Genomic DNA, 15,958 nt, shown 5'->3' on the forward strand with positions numbered 1-15,958 from the left:
AAAAATTTAAGACGTCCACTTTGAGGATATACTTCTCTTTTTCAAATCTTGGGTCTTCCAGTCTTACTCATCATTGGTTAAAGCTTCTCAAAAAATGAAGATGAAGTTATTAAATAATTGATAAAGGATGTTATTACATAACTCAATAATAACTTATTTACATGCCCCTTTAATTAGTCTTGCATCAAAATGTTGTACCCTTAGACAATTTCTTTTACCGATTGCCTACTCGATGTTCATATTGGAGTCCTAATTGATTCGACGTAATGCTAAGTGTTCTATAACAAAATTTTTATTCGATCTTAGAACTCGAATTCGAGACCTTTGGTTAATCCTATACCCCTTACACTAATGTTCATTTTAATGCCATTCAGTGACAAGATCATTGGCTAAAGTTAAATAAATAACACATCTCACAACTTCTTATGTACTATGTTTTAGTGGACTAGTTAATTTTGGTATAACTCACTGAATAATATAACAGGATACATGTGTCCTTTGTATTAACAAGGAGAGTTAAGTCGATAATTTAATTCACGAGAAATTCATTTCGTTTCTGCAGCAGTCAAGAACGTACTAGAGGAAATGAGGAATATCTGAATTTGCTTTTTAGCGCAGTCACTTTTTTTCTTCATTTTTACAAGTAACTTTTTTGGGCAGTCATATTATAATCGGACTTAGTTTTGTCATATTAGAACAACATTTACATTGTAAATTTAATATTATGTGTTTTAATATAGTTTACGGTAATAGAAAAAGCTCAAACAATGATTCGATTAGTGCTCATAAAAATAATAAATATTCAAAATACGAACTCCTCTTTATTCTATTTGTGTTCAACCGAAGAACCAATTAAGCTCGTAACCATAGCATTGAATAAATTAGAAGATACAAATTTCATCATTTCAAAAATATTAAACTCCATTTTAGAGATTCTATATCTTCTTTTTATCTTTTAAAAAAATGAACAAGAAGCCCAAGAAGACAAAATCTAAATTTCAAGAGGACAAAATCATAGTTGCTTGACATACAAACTGGGAGCCACCTGTCCCAATAAAATGATGATAACATATTAAAAAGGGTCATTAGTTGTGGGAGTATTTTTAGTGCGAAAGATAATATTGTATATATTTTTGTACCAAAAGATGGGCAGATGAAAAATATAAATTATTTATCAAATGATAGGAATATTTTTGACCCATTTCCATATTTTTTTTATTTTAATTTATATCTTAAATCATACTAATAATTTAACATTGTTTGGTTCATAGTGGTAAAAATCTTTTCAATAAATCCATAGTGCAAGCCAAAGAGAGGCAGCCATCAAAACAGTAACCTTTTAACAGTTAGTGCAGAATCCAATGATCTTCCTCGAACTTTCCGCGAAGCCTCTCAACCATTTCTCTCTTCTTTCAATTTTCCCGCTTTCCCCTTTCACTTTCATCTTCAGTTTCTTGCTTTATTTTTTCCTCCTTTTAATCTTCTTTTTGCCGTTAAGAATCTGATTCCCTGGGAGCTTAAAACAGTTAAAAAATCAGATCCCAATAAGAGAAAAATGCAGAGGAGTTACATGAGTGGAGAAAAACGTACAATTGATGCTAGTACTAATGAGGAAAGTCAACCTGATAGGAAAAGACCAGCTCTTGCTAGGTATTTTACCATATTTCCTTTTTTTAATTCATCAAGAACTATATATTTAAATTAAACTCTCTCGTTTTTATTTATGTGACAAAGTTTGACTTTTGATAGATGCAGTCTTAAATATGTCATAACAGTGACTATAATATAAAATGAAAAATTTATAAATAAAATCTATTTATAGAAATGTATCATTTTCTGAAACAGACTAAAAAGAAACGCGTGTCACATAAATTAGAACAAATGGAGTAATATTTTGTGTCATATATTGGGTATTAGTAAATTGGGACAGAAGGGGTAATAGTTTGTGTCATATATTGGGTATTAGTCTATGTTAGATGGATTTTACTTGTACACCAATGTAGATTATGCGCCAGGTAACATGGGTTTTAGTGATTTTTTTAAGGTCAAGGTTTTAGTGCTTCTTTCTTTCTATATATGTGCTGAGCTATTTATGGCAATGGTGACCCCTCATTCTATAACATAGGTCCGCCTCTGGTAGCATAATGGGATATGTTTGTGGTATTACCGTGAAGACCCTGCGTAACATAGCGAGGGAGTACTCAATTTGATGGTTATTTTTCAATTGAGGGAATGAAGAGTTAATTTTGGTGTGATAACTAGCTTAACGTTTTTGGTTCTCCTAGTGAAAATTGAAGCGTGTTCTCTTAAGTTCAATTTTTATTGCATTACTGGGACCTATAGATATGGTGCAGTACTTGAGAAGGTTCATATTGCTGTCTGCTGTATTACGGCTCAATTTGTTAAGAGTAATATATGGACTGGTGTTTCCTGAGGAAGTCAATTGAGGTGATCTGAGCTAAATTTGTGACCGTTGCCACCTTTATTGCCAGTATCTTGCAAAATGGATATGGCAATTGCCACAGTAATAGCGGTGTAGTAGGTCAGTTCCCATAGGTTAATCAAAGTTTGAGCTTTCAACTCAACTGCCAATAGATTAGCCGAACCTCGCAAAGAGATTTATGTTAGCCCCTCTAATTTGCAACCGCGAATGTACATGAGCATCTCAAGCACATCCGTTTGAATCCTCAAAACACTTTGGCATCTCAGACACACCAATTTGAAGATGCTTCTCTCACAGACCTATTGTATGTGATGGTCAATCAACTTTATTACTTTTATTGTCACCATTGAGACTACAAATTTTTTCATTTTAAAAATCTCTACTTCCGTTCATAGTCTTTTTTTTGGTTTTATTTTTTAATTTTAATGCAGAACAGTATACTAATAGGTATTGGATGTAATATCCTGTGCTTCACTAAAACATGAAATTGTGTGAACTGGATTGTCTTATTCTTCTCTGAGAAGCTGAAGTTCAAAACCTATTGTAGCCGAGCTCATCTTTCTGTGTGTCATTTGTGGTAATTATAGCATCATTTATTGAAAAGTACATGGTTAGTGCAGTGTTATTGTTGAAGCGCTAAAGGTGGACAGTCTGCAGAAACTTTGCTCATCACTGGAGCCAATTCTTCGGAGAGTTGTAAGACTACTAGGTCTTTTCTAAATTCTCTTGCCGCTCATTGAATGTTAGGAACCCTTTCTTTGTAATATCTAATTATTACCTTAATACATGGAAATTTCAACCACACATCAGTTATATCCTGTAAAAATATATATCTGCTGGGAGCCTGGGACAGTGTATCTAATTCCAGTATGAGTTGGAAACTATCAGATATTCACTTCCTAGTGTATAAGAAAGTTTAAAACTAAAAAAATGAAAAGCTGCATAAATTATGTTTAGACAAGCTAAATAGGACAAGTTATAGATATTTGAGCTCGATGCACTGCTTAGAATTGATGAGTTTTATTGCAAGGGATTATGAGACCATTTGTCTGATAACGTCACTGTTTTTGATTGAACAACAGCTGTTGGTAATCTCTACAGAAGTTCTCTCTCTCTCTCTCTCTCTCTCTCTCTCTCTCTCTCTCTCTAATCTCTATGTTAGTTGTCTCTCTCTCTCTCCCTCCTTCCATCCTTCCCCCTCTCCCCCCGCGAGAGTGGTCGTAATATCTTTGCCTATCAGCACGGTTTAAATGCTTCCTCAATATGCCATTTACTCAAGTTTTTCTTTCTTATTTGACATTTTTAAGTGTGTCAGATGTTCTTTTATGTTAGACACAATAGGTAACTTCAGTTGGTCTATGAGAAAATGATTTGTTGATCTTAATTTCAAGGTTTCATTGTGAATACTGTTTGGATTGCTATTTTTATTCATGTACTGATGCATGGTAGTAAGTTTATTTACCAGTCCATGAGCTCCTATATTGGTTGGAAAAAATACTCTAGTGTGCTTATCTTTCCTGTTTTTGGTATTATTGCAAAATGCATGATCTTTCTTTCTTGTTGTACCTGAACAAGATGTCTTCTAGATTTAACGGTTCTTGTATCATTATTTCTGGTTATTCCTGTGTGCCCACCAGGTTAGTGAAGAAGTGGAGCGTGCATTGGCAAAACTTGGCCCCGCTAAACTTAATGCAAGGTATGGCTCACACACCTTCATTAGATGTTTCAGAACATAGGTTTGACTTACACACTATTTTCTAGGTATTTAACAATTGATCCATTGGAGATCATTTGACTCAATCTTGGAGTTATGAATGTTGCCTGAAATAGAATTGAGATGCGAACTTCAGAAGTTGGTACACTAGAGAGCTCTGCCTGGTTTCCGTATTAAATTTAGGTCAGGCTGGCACCATTTATTTTATTTTATTATTTTTTTAAAATAATGATGTCCAGAATTGCACCAACTATAGGAATATCAAGCTGCTGAGTCACACCATAAAATTTGGGAGAGGGTAGTGGAGAGGAGGATGAGACGAAGTGTGTCTATTTCGGAGAATCAGTTCGGATTTATGCCGGGGTGGTCTACTACATAAGCTATCCGTCTTGTGAGGAGGTTGATGGAGCAGTATAGGGAGAGGAAGAAGGACTTCCATATGGCGTTCATTGACCTAGAAAAAGCCTACGACAAAGTCCCTATGGAGGTTCTATGGAGATGTTTGGAGGTTAGCGGCGTTCCGGTAACGTACATTGGGGTGATTAAGAACATGTATGATGGTGCTAAGACTCGGGTGAGGATTGTGGGAGGAGACTCGGATTATTTTCCGGTGGTGATGGGGTTGTATCAGGGATCAACTCTTAGCCCATTTTTATTTGCCCTGGCGATGGATGTGCTGACGCGACACATCCAAGGGGAGGTGCCATGGTGTATGTTATTTGCAGATGATATATGCTGATTGACGAGACGCGCTGCGGGGTTAATGCTAGGCTGGAGGTGTGGTGACGACCCTAGAGTCTAAATGTTTCAAGTTGAGCAGGACAAAACAGAATACTTGGAGTGTCAGTTCAGTGTTGGGACGCATGAAGCAGAAGTGGGCGTGAAGCTTGATACACAAGTCATCCCCAAGAGAGATAGTTTTAAATATCTTGGGTCTATAATACAGAGTAACGGGAAGATTGACGAGGATGTTGCACATTGTATAAGAGCAGGGTGGTTGAAATAGAGGCTCGCTTATGGTGTTTTGTGTGACAAGAATGTGCCACCTAGACTTAAGAGCAAGTTCTACAAAGCAGTAGTTACACCGGCCATGTTGTATGGAGTCGAGTGTTGGGCAGTTAAGAAATCTCATGCCCAGAAGATGAAAGTAGCAGAAATGAGGATGTTGAAATGGATGTGTGGGCATATTAGAAAAGACAAGATTATGAATGAATATATTAGGGACAAAGTGGGTGTGGATCCTGTTGAAGATAAGTTGCGGGAATTGAGGCGTAGATGATTCGGACATGTGAACATGAGAGACTCTGATGCCCCGGTAGGAGGTGTGAGAGGTTGCACATGGCGAGTCAGAGGAGGGGTCTAGAAGAACTAGGGTGAGGTGATTAGGCAGGACATGACTCTGCTCCAGTTTATCGAGGACATGGCCCTCGATAGAAAGGTTTGTGGAGGTCGAGAATTAGGGTGGTCGGTTGATAGACAGTCTATAGTTTCGCCTTGTCTTACTAGTAGTAGTAGTACTAGTCAGGTATTTTCCTATTCCTAGTCCTTGTTTTTATACGGTGTGTCATTAATATTAGTAGGATATGCACTATTCTTGTAGTTTCGTATCCTTGGATCTCTGTTATTACTCGTTATATTATTTGCTTCCATTGTCTTATTACCTTGTTGCTGCTATTGTTTCTCTGTTGCTTCATTTTTACTGTTCTTGAGCTGAGGGTCTTTCGGAAACAACCTTCCTACTTTATGAAGGCAGGGATAAGGTCTGTGTATACATTACCCTCCCCAAACCCCACTTGTGGGATTTCACGGGGCTTTTTTTTTTTTTGGTTGTTGTTGTAATGATGGTGTCTGTGGTAGCTCACTCACACCTCGATTATACTACTGACTACCTGCTACCTCCCGCTAGCACAAATATCATAGGATAAGTCTTTCCACCAAGGCTTAGGCACATGAGAATAAATCCTCTAATGCTTTTTGCCTCTGTTGGGATTTGAACCCTGGTCTCATATGATTTTCACCTGCTCCATTGACCTCTTAGCCACACCTTGGCTGGCACCCTTAGTTATAGCAGCCCTGTATTCATTATTGTTCTGGCGATCAATTTGTTGATGACAGTCCAAGTTGTAGATTTTGTATTTGCATTCGTCATGCAATGATAGTGCCGCGGAAAATCGAAGCTAGAATTTTCAAAAGACTGGTTACAGAAAATCAGTTTGGAAAGGTATTAGAGAGTTAAAAAATTGTTTCTAAGTGGTGTCCTCAAGTCTTTCTATTGTTAAAGAGCTCTACAAGTAGTTAGACATTAAAGCATAATAAATGGATATGGGCAAGGCATCAATCAGATTGGAATCGTCTATTTTCTCTCACTTAATGATTTGCTCACCTTTATATAGTTTCCACAGTATCTTATACGTGAACCTCTTCAAAGAGAAATTACCCTTTGCTGCAGTGGTTTTATTGTAATTTATCACAGCTCCAAGCTTCAAATGTGTTTTTAATGTCATTGCTGCTGACTTTCATTTTCTAAATTGCAAGGATTTATGGCTAGTCTTCCAAGAAGTATTATGACTAACATTTGCATGTTACTCAAAAATATGCAATCTTGTTTCTTCTCCGAAGAGTGTTGAATAGATTTGCTTTAAATAAACTGCCTGCCATAAATTTGGATCAGAACTTGAGCTTATTGGCTAAGCTCTTTGCCACTCAAGCAATCCCCTCAGAAGCTAGAGTAATGCCTATTCTTGCGTGAGTTCCCGTGGTAGGGGAGCCCGGTGCACTAAGCTCCCGCTATGCTCAGGGTCCGGGGAAGGGCCGGACCACAAGGGTCTATTGCATGCAGCCTTACCCTGCACTTCTGCAAGAAACTGTTTCCACAGCTCGAACCCATGACCTCCTGGTCATATGGAAACAACTTTACCAGCAACTTTAATAATTTTGCTTTAAATAACTTTTCTCTCTGTCTTGATATTGAACAACTAAAACATTATGCAGGGTTTCTCCAAACAGAATTGAAGGTCCAGATGGGAGAAATTTGCAGCTTCAGTTCAGGTCTAAATTGTCACTGCCACTCTTTACAGGAGGGAAAGTAGAAGGAGAGCGGGGTTCTGCAATCCATATTGTCTTGATTGACGGAAATACAGGCCATGTTGTAACATCGGGTCCAGAGTCCGCTGTTAAACTAGATGTTGTTGTACTTGGAGGAGATTTTAATAACGAGGATGATGATGTCTGGACTCGAGAAGAATTTGAATCTCATATTGTGAAGGAGCGTGAAGGTAAAAGGCCGCTACTTACAGGAGACTTGCAAGTGATATTGAAGGACGGTGTAGGTAGCCTTGGCGAGCTGACATTTACCGACAACTCTAGTTGGATTAGAAGCAGAAAGTTCAGACTAGGCTTAAAAGTCGTATCAGGTTCGCGCGAGGGAGTGCACATTCGTGAGGCAAAAACAGAAGCCTTTAGTGTGAAGGATCATCGAGGAGAATGTAAGTCTATATTATTTCAAATTATATGCCATTTTGTATGCAAATTACAATTATCTTATCTTTTATAATTCTTTGACTGTCTTCTTCTTCAGTGTACAAGAAACATTATCCACCTGCATTAAATGATGACGTTTGGAGATTGGAAAAGATAGGGAAAGATGGATCATTCCACAAGAGGCTAAATAAAGCTGGCATATATACGGTGGAAGACTTCCTGCGACTCATTGTGAGAGACTCTCAGAGGCTCCGAAATGTAATAATATTAAAGCTGTCGTGTTGGATAATTATATGATGATTGTGGTTGCATATTAAAAATTTCTTTTTTTGTTTTTCACCTTATTGTGACAGATCCTGGGAAGTGGAATGTCAAATAAGATGTGGGATACTCTAGTGGAGCATGCGAAAACCTGTGTTCTTAATGGGAAGCTCTATGTCTACTATCCTGATGATATGAGGAGTGTTGGGGTTGTTTTTAGCAATATCTATGAGTTGTGTGGTTTAATCTCTGGCGGACAGTTTCATTCAGTTAATTCTCTTTTGGAGAATCAAAAGGTTTGTAATCTTGAGTTTTTCCTCCTTTGAATCATTGTCTTTCCTAACTTCTTTGGGACTGAGGATAGTTATTATTGTTGTTGTCGATATTGTTTTACATAACTAAGTGTCTTTGATTTTTTTTTCTCTTTTTCTAATTTTGAATAAGTTGTTATGGAGCCATTGAACAGTTTGTAAAAGAAAACAAAAGAGAGAATAATATGCTCCCTCTAGTTGCTTGCGGTAAAAGCAGAGAGGAATTCATCTTTTCGAGCACCTCCAGGAAAATGTTTAAATTGTCATATTTGATACTGAAATCAAGGAAATGGCTGCTATTGAGCATGTTCCTAAAAGGATTAGGTCTAGATTTTCGTTGTTTGCACAGTCTACCCAAACATGTTTGACCCAAAATTATTTGAGACTGAATCTTTTACTTAATCCATTTTAACCTATCTACATCCAACCCCACTCGCTCGATCAGCTCCATACTCAGATGCAGCTTGCCCTCTCTAGTTTGTTTGTGTCGATTCAGGGGTGGAGCTAGGATTTTGAGTTTGTGGGTTCTGAATTCTAGAAAAGGCTGCTTACTAGGTTCTGGATAAAATATTTATACATATTTGGTGGATTTTTAAACACAAATACAGGGTGCAAGACAAAGTTATTGCCTAACCCGTAAGCAAAACTGTAGCTCCGCCCCTATGTGTCATATGCTAAAATTTTGAAAGTAGTGGTCATTACTATGTAACATGTTACTATCTTTTCCATAAACTTGACTTTGGATTATTTTATTTCCCCTGTATGAGGAGAGCTTAAGAAAACATCAAAGTGTTCTTGCAGGAATATGTGGACACCTTAGTCAAGAAGGCATATGACAACTGGATGAATGTTGTTGAATATGATGGCGAATCTCTTTTGAGCCTTAATCAGAATAAAACCTCAGATGGTCCTCAGAATGATCTTACAACTGGCTCTCAGAGCCATTCAAGTTCGTTTGATCATCAACTCAATCTACCAAGTTTTCCTGCTTCAATTTCATCAGAGCAGCCTACAATGGATCCAGGGCTGAACATTGGAGGTATAAATATACATTAGATGCAAGATATTAGTTTTGTGACTAAGATATGTTCATGTTAAAGTGTGTTAAATTTGGCCTATTTCTTTGCTTTTACTGCTGCTTTGGCTTCTTACTGAACTCTTTCACTAACTTGAAAGATAATTCATTGGTAGAAGAGACGGATCTAAATGATAAGAAACTTTTCCACACTTCCAGAAACATAAGCCTGAAGTCTGAGTGTCAAATAATGAATTGGGCACACTCTGGCGTGCCCTTTTTCCTTATGCTTAAACCATCAAGACTCAATATTGTCCTAAACGTGTGATATTGTGGTGTTGCCTTAGGAAAATCTCTCATCGGAATGGGAGGGAAAGTTGGGGGCATATAAGGGCGAGTTCATGATTCAATTTTTGAGGCGCCTTTTGGGTTGAAGCTCAAGGGGACAAAACTGTGAGGTCCAAAAACTGACCTAGAGGGGTCGAGCCAAAGTGGACAATACCTTGGCAGTTGTCTGGACCGTGACAGGTGGTATTAAAACTGCTACTTCCCCTAGTACCGTGGTGGGACAAACCTCATTGAGAATGATGATCCCCGATCTTTTTTTTGTGGGTGGGTGGGGGGGTTTGGGGGGGGGGGGGGAGTGTGAGTGTAATGCACCATGGACTGCTAGCAATTGAACTGGAAAGAGTGTTCGCGGTGGAACTTGCCCTAGGCAAATTCCATATCAGGATAGGAGGGAAAAGTTAGGGACCATATAGTAGCGAGTTCAGGATTCAACTGTTGAGATGTCTTAAAGTCAAAGGGGACAAAACCATGAGGCTCAAAAGCCTCGAGGCCCAGAGGGTCGGACCAAAGCAGACAATACCTTGGCAGAGCCTGGCCAAGACATCAAAATGCACTAATAATTCAAGTAATGATGATGTAGTGTTTTACTCCTAAACCAACTTAGAAGCACCTATTTCCTTCCTTTACTACTAAAATAATGTACAAGTTGAATTGACTTCTGAGTCACCATGCTTAGTCAATTTGTCTCATAAAATGGAATAGAGTCAGTTTCTTAAGCTACATATTTTACTCGCATATTGTGACAGTCATACTAGTTAAGCCCTGAAATGCTTTATAACTCACTTAACAATTGGCTGGTATATGCATGAATAACTGCTCAACTATGCTAACTCATTAGATATGCTATGACACCTTCTTGTCTCTACTCTCTTACATAACATTTACCAAGTATTGAGCATATTCTCTGTTTTCCAGGGTATAATGATAGCCGTACTGGTTCATATACCATACAGTCTCAGAAAATGAATCTAAGTGTCAATGAACAGTTAAATGTTGCTTCGTTTCCCCCTCAGAACCACCACTTTGTGGGCACGTCACAACAAACTCAGCCACCTGGAAGTGAGAGTATTCAGGCCCTTCGCCCACCGGAGTCATCGTTTTCTAGCTTTTATGTGGCTAGCACTCCTAATCCATCCTATAAGGGAACCGATGACTTCTTCGCAGAGGAAGAAATACGGATGAGAAGTCATGAGATGCTAGAGAACGAAGACATGCAGCATCTTCTCCGTATTTTCAACATGGGTGGCCAGAATCATGCTTCTTCTAGTAACACAGAAGATAATTACCCGTATGGACCATCATACATGCCCAGCATGTCTTCAACCTATGGTTTTCAAGAGGATCGCACGCGTTCAGGCAAGGCTGTTGTTGGGTGGCTTAAACTGAAAGCAGCATTGAGATGGGGCATCTTTATCAGAAAGAAAGCCGCTGAGAAAAGAGCACAAATTGTTGAATTGGATGACACCTAGATTTGATTTTACACTTCTCACAACATCCACTTGGAGGCTGAATACACTTTGAATTTGATAAAATGAGTTGCTCGTGAGGTACGTGCGTGATGTGATGTTTGGGCTTACTCTGAGAAGCACTATTGCTCGGACGTGGAGTTTGGTCCAGCCATGAATATGCATCTGGTGCTAGTTTGAGCTCAATCTAACATCTGGAAGTGCACTTAAATTATCACAGCATATAGTCTGCATTTTGAAGACTATATCAGTGTTCTTGATTTTGACTGAAAGCTAGACCCAAGTTGAAAAGGACATAAGCTACTCCTGGGAGACATGCAAGTGACTTCATTTCTCTTTACTCAAGATTTTGAGCTAGTGTAATTTCTTACTAATATTAACTAGTCTTGTAGTTCCTAGTGTTTTATTCAGGCGCAGTCTCATAAAAAGAAAATATAATGGTGCATTTTCTATAGAGTATGTAGGGACTTTAAGCATTTGATATCATGTTTTATTTCAATATGATGCCCTCTGTATTTGATATAATTGCATTTGAAATGGACCAGTTAATTGTGAATATTATAGCCACATAACTTAACAATAATATATAAACCAAAATGTAGATTAGCTACCATACAGGAAAATACAAGATGCAACTTTAATTTTTCATTAAAGACAGCATTTCAGGCAACAGTTTTAGTCTATAATATCACTAGCTTAGTTTCTGTCACTGCCACATAAGCAGGTGGTTTGGCACCCAGATAAGGCGAGGTTAAAGGTATTCAGATATTTCCAATACTGTAGTATGTAAACTGGTTTATGTTAAAATCAGAATTGCCTGGCTATATTGTACAAATGAGCTAAGTCTATCTAAGGCGGATTTCTGATTATTATCTTGAAGAATTAACCCAAATAGTCGCCCACCCTACCATTTAAACTAAAAATAACCAGTGAATATATAATACATATATATTTTATGTATTATATGTGTATAATTAATGTTCTATGTATATGGCTAGAAAAAGTATACATTTAATATGGCTGGCTATTTGTGTAAAAATCCCTATTATCTTTCCAATATTCAGAGTTTAAATAAGTCCGTCCCATGTAAAGATATGCCTTAACTTATTGAAAATTAGCTAAACAAGTTGAGGTCAGCTATATAAAATCTCGCTTTTCCATTTACGCGCAACTCATGTCATCTTTATGCTAAATAAGCGAAAAGTAGAAGATAAGTTCATATTTATAAATATTAGTAATAATATTAGAAGTTTTCTATCGAGAATAAAACTTATTCTTAACTCATGGATCTTTTCTTCCATTGAACCTTGTCTTTACTTAAATTTGCCAAGAATTTTTAGGGTCTTTACTTGAGTGGGAAGTCGGTTTTGGAGAAATACTGCCGTATTAACTGCCTCAGTCCAAAAGCTTTTCGGCAGCTCTTTTTCATGCAACATGCACCGTGTGTCCGTGTCATCTCCATTATATACATATTCCTCCTTTCACTAACTCCATTTTACTGCGGAGAGTATGGAGCAGTGAGCTGATGAACAATATCAGCTTCCTCACAAAATTTGTTGAATTCTTCAAAATTATACTCTTTTCCATTGTCAGACAGTAGGGATTGGATTCTGCAACCACTTTGATTTTCTACCATCTTCTTAAACTTCCATAAAATTCCAGCCACCTCTGATTTGTATTTCATAAAGAAAATCCAGCAGAGTCTTGTATAATCGTCAATGAAAATAACATAGTAGAGGCTACCTTTTAAGGAGGGTGTTCTTTGAGGTCCTCAACATCTGTGTGAATCAGTTGCAGCCTTTGAGAAGCCCACCATGATGCTTCAGGGAATTGCTTTCTGTTTTGCTTACCATATTGACAAGTTTGACAACTTGGTAATTGATCAACTAGAGTTGGCAGCCCTCTTGTCATATCATCATTCTTCAACAGCAACAATACTTGTAGATGACAATGGCCAAGTCTTTAGTGCCAAATTTCAGTTACACTTACTCCGGTGGAATAAGCCAATTGCTCCTTCTCAGTTGGATCAAAAGGAAAACTACTTCCTCTCATCTTCACCCTGAAAATTTCATGTCCAGCCGCGTCACTGATTTGACAGTGCTGATCTTCGAAGTAAATTCTGAATCCTTTTTCAAGTAGTTGTCTTACACTAACAAGTTTTGATCAATGTCAGGTACATAAAGAACTTCTGAAAAGCTCTTTGTGCTTGTGTTTGTCTTGATAGCTATGGTTCATTTTCCTTTGGCAGGAAGATTGTCACAATTTCCTGTCCTAACTTTGGAAATTTCAATGGCCTTCAACTCCTTGAATAGGCTCCTATCATGAGTCATGTGGTTAGTGTAACCACTATCAATTAACTAAGAATTCGTTGAGCTCTTACTTGAGAAGTATGTTGCAACAAAAAGTTGATCCTCTTCTTATTGATCAACAACTTGAGCATCTGCTTCCTGCCGCGGGGCCTTATTTTTACAAATCACGGCTTCATGTCCGAGCTGATTATATTTCTTGCACTTAACATCAGTGTTGACCCAAGTAAAGTTTTGTTTTGATGATTGACAAAGGAACTCAAGCATGAACCAGGTCCATACATAGTGTACACAGACACTGGCAGATTCGAGTATAAGGGATGCACGTGAAGGAGATAAGCTCAAGTTGTTTTATCTGATATCTCCTGATCAAAAATGTTGCATAAGTGATAAGGAGAAGGACTCCTTACTCGAGAGAACTCTATCCTAAATAAGGGAAGAGTTAGAAGTTGAAGATAACTAGAACTCTTCTACCATGAAAGAGTATAGCATTAGAACTCTAGTTATTTATTATTCTATTAACTCTATATATTGCAGGATGTTCTCATTCTACAGGGATGCACAAACGCTGAAGTTAAACGTGAGTTGAGAGCAAAATAACAAGGCATTTTGCAAGCAATTCTTGTGTGATTCAAGTGTGCGAACCTAAAGCTATATGGACCAGAAAGAAGAACCAGTTCCAAGCGTCTGTCTTTTATTCTAGTTCAATTGTAGTAGGTATTTTCAAGTTGTACCTTTCAACTTTATCTAGAAGCATTTGTATTAGGTACTCTGAGTATTCAAGTTAGAGTTAACTTGAAGTTGTCGCAACAGTTAGAGGCTGGTTGCCACAACGAGATTAGAGTTAATCCTTAGGTTTACAAAGAGTTTTGTAAGTGATGTTTTGGCTCAGTGATTTAGTGAAGTATTGGGAAAAATCCTACTGAGTAGTAGGTCATGATTTTTTTTACCTTTTGAGCTGGGTGTTTTCCACGTAAAAGTACTTGTGTTCTTTATTTTCCTCATTTACTATTTCCGCAACAGTAGTATAAGGAATACATAGAAGAACCATGTCCTCCTATCATCAGTGCACGCGAAAATTGGATACCACACAAATCACCCCCCTCTTGTGTGGAATTGAAGTATAAAATATCAATCAGATCTCCTCTAGCATTTGAATGGTGGATGACCTTTTCTTTCACAGTGATGGCAATGGGGGTAGTTTTTCTTCATACTTCCTCCCTTACTTTTACTGTTGGTTGATGTTTCTCCTTCGTTCGAAGCTTGATTGTTTCTTCTTCTTCTTCTTCTTCTTTATTTTGTTTTTACCATCAACCTGGTGCTTAGCAGCGAGAGCCCCTTCTGTTGTAACATCCTGTCTCATAAGCCTTCTTTGCTCTTGAGCTTTCAAGGAATTTAGCAACTCTGCCAAACTAATTTGTGACAAATCCTTAGTATTTTCTAAGGTCGTAATTGTTGCTTCATACCTTTCAGGCACTGTTACGAGAATCTTCTCAACAATTCTTTAATCTGCTAAGTAGAGCCTAGTAGCCTCACCTTATTTGCAATATTCAGAAGCCTATCTGAGTACTCCTTAACTATTTCAGATTCCTTCATCTTTTGCAATTCAAACTCCCTAATTAAGTTTAAAACTTGCATACCTTTTATTCTCTCATCTCCAGCATACTCTTCCTTGAGATAATCCCATACTTCTTTAGCAGTTTTCAGAGACATTATCCTCGTATAAACTGTTGACAATACAACAACAAATAATCATGCTTTGGCCTTCGATTTTTTTGTCTTCTTTTCCTTTTGTGCTTTGATCTGAGCTATGGTGGGATTATTTGGTAGGACACAGCTTTCCAGATATCCAAAGTATCCAAATATGTCTCCATTCGTACTGCCCATATCTGATAGTTATCTCCATCAAAGACCGGCGGAACAATTGGTGAGAAACTCGCTTCAGCATCCATAACTTCTCCAACTCGATCACAGATCCCTTAAGATGAAAGCTCTGATGGCAATTGTTAGATTTAAAGCATAAATGACAACAAAACACGATGAAGACAATGTCTACTTTTAAACACAACAAGAAGCAGGGAGAATATGAAGAAAACTGATAAGATGATAAACTAATATACAAGGAGTTCAATTAATTTTGTAGAAAGACAGGTACTAAAACATATCCTAAAAAAAAAACTGAAATAGATCATGACCCTACTTTTAAGTCATGGAACTGACCATGATAACTAACTCCTAATAAAACTGAAAATACAAACTGCAGGAAAATAATATAAATATTGCAGTCCTAAAGCAACTAATTAACAAATAACAGTTTGTATATATAAAAAGGCACAAGTATATCATCTCAAATGAAAATAAATACTGCATTTTTCATATAAGTTTGACTTTTTTTTGATGCTGTTTACTGTTCCATTAAAAATATTCCTCCCCCTCCAAAAAAACAAACAAACAAAAAGGACAAACCAAAAAGAAGTAATTTTTTAAGGTAGACCAAAATAGCAAGTAGGTCAAATGAAACGGGACAGAGGAAGTAACTAACACCAGACACATAAAACCACCTTGTTAAAACTACTTGTAGACAATAATTTGCGTCAAAAAAATAAAATAAAGA

General features: G+C 37.4%; 2 protein-coding genes and 1 long non-coding RNA gene across 3 annotated transcripts; 2 read left to right on the forward strand and 1 right to left on the reverse strand.

The window, feature by feature from the left end:
- The first annotated feature begins 1,302 nt into the window (after positions 1-1,302).
- LOC104101191 (calmodulin-binding protein 60 D-like) lies at positions 1,303-11,594 on the forward strand. Its single transcript, XM_009608632.3, has 8 exons — positions 1,303-1,650; positions 3,064-3,139; positions 4,081-4,139; positions 7,149-7,642; positions 7,735-7,895; positions 7,991-8,194; positions 9,011-9,248; positions 10,488-11,594. Exons 1-8 carry the CDS (start codon positions 1,556-1,558, stop codon positions 11,039-11,041), a joined length of 1,881 nt encoding a protein of 626 aa, XP_009606927.1. The 5' UTR covers positions 1,303-1,555; the 3' UTR covers positions 11,042-11,594.
- A 526-nt stretch (positions 11,595-12,120) lies between these two features.
- LOC138896792 (uncharacterized) lies at positions 12,121-14,348 on the forward strand. The gene is made up of 2 exons (XR_011410215.1): positions 12,121-13,150; positions 13,287-14,348. It is a non-coding gene; the product is annotated as an uncharacterized lncRNA (long non-coding RNA).
- Positions 14,349-14,572: 224 nt separating this feature from the next.
- Positions 14,573-15,057, reverse strand: LOC138897106 (uncharacterized). Its single transcript, XM_070183063.1, has 2 exons — positions 14,881-15,057; positions 14,573-14,833 (listed from the first exon to the last, which is right to left on the reverse strand). The coding sequence occupies exons 1-2, from the start codon at positions 15,055-15,057 to the stop codon at positions 14,573-14,575; spliced, it is 438 nt and encodes a 145-aa protein (XP_070039164.1).
- Between the last annotated feature and the right edge of the window lie 901 nt (positions 15,058-15,958).

Source organism: Nicotiana tomentosiformis, chromosome 8, assembly GCF_000390325.3.
Source record: "Nicotiana tomentosiformis chromosome 8, ASM39032v3, whole genome shotgun sequence".
NCBI classification, from domain to species: Eukaryota; Viridiplantae; Streptophyta; class Magnoliopsida; order Solanales; family Solanaceae; genus Nicotiana; species Nicotiana tomentosiformis.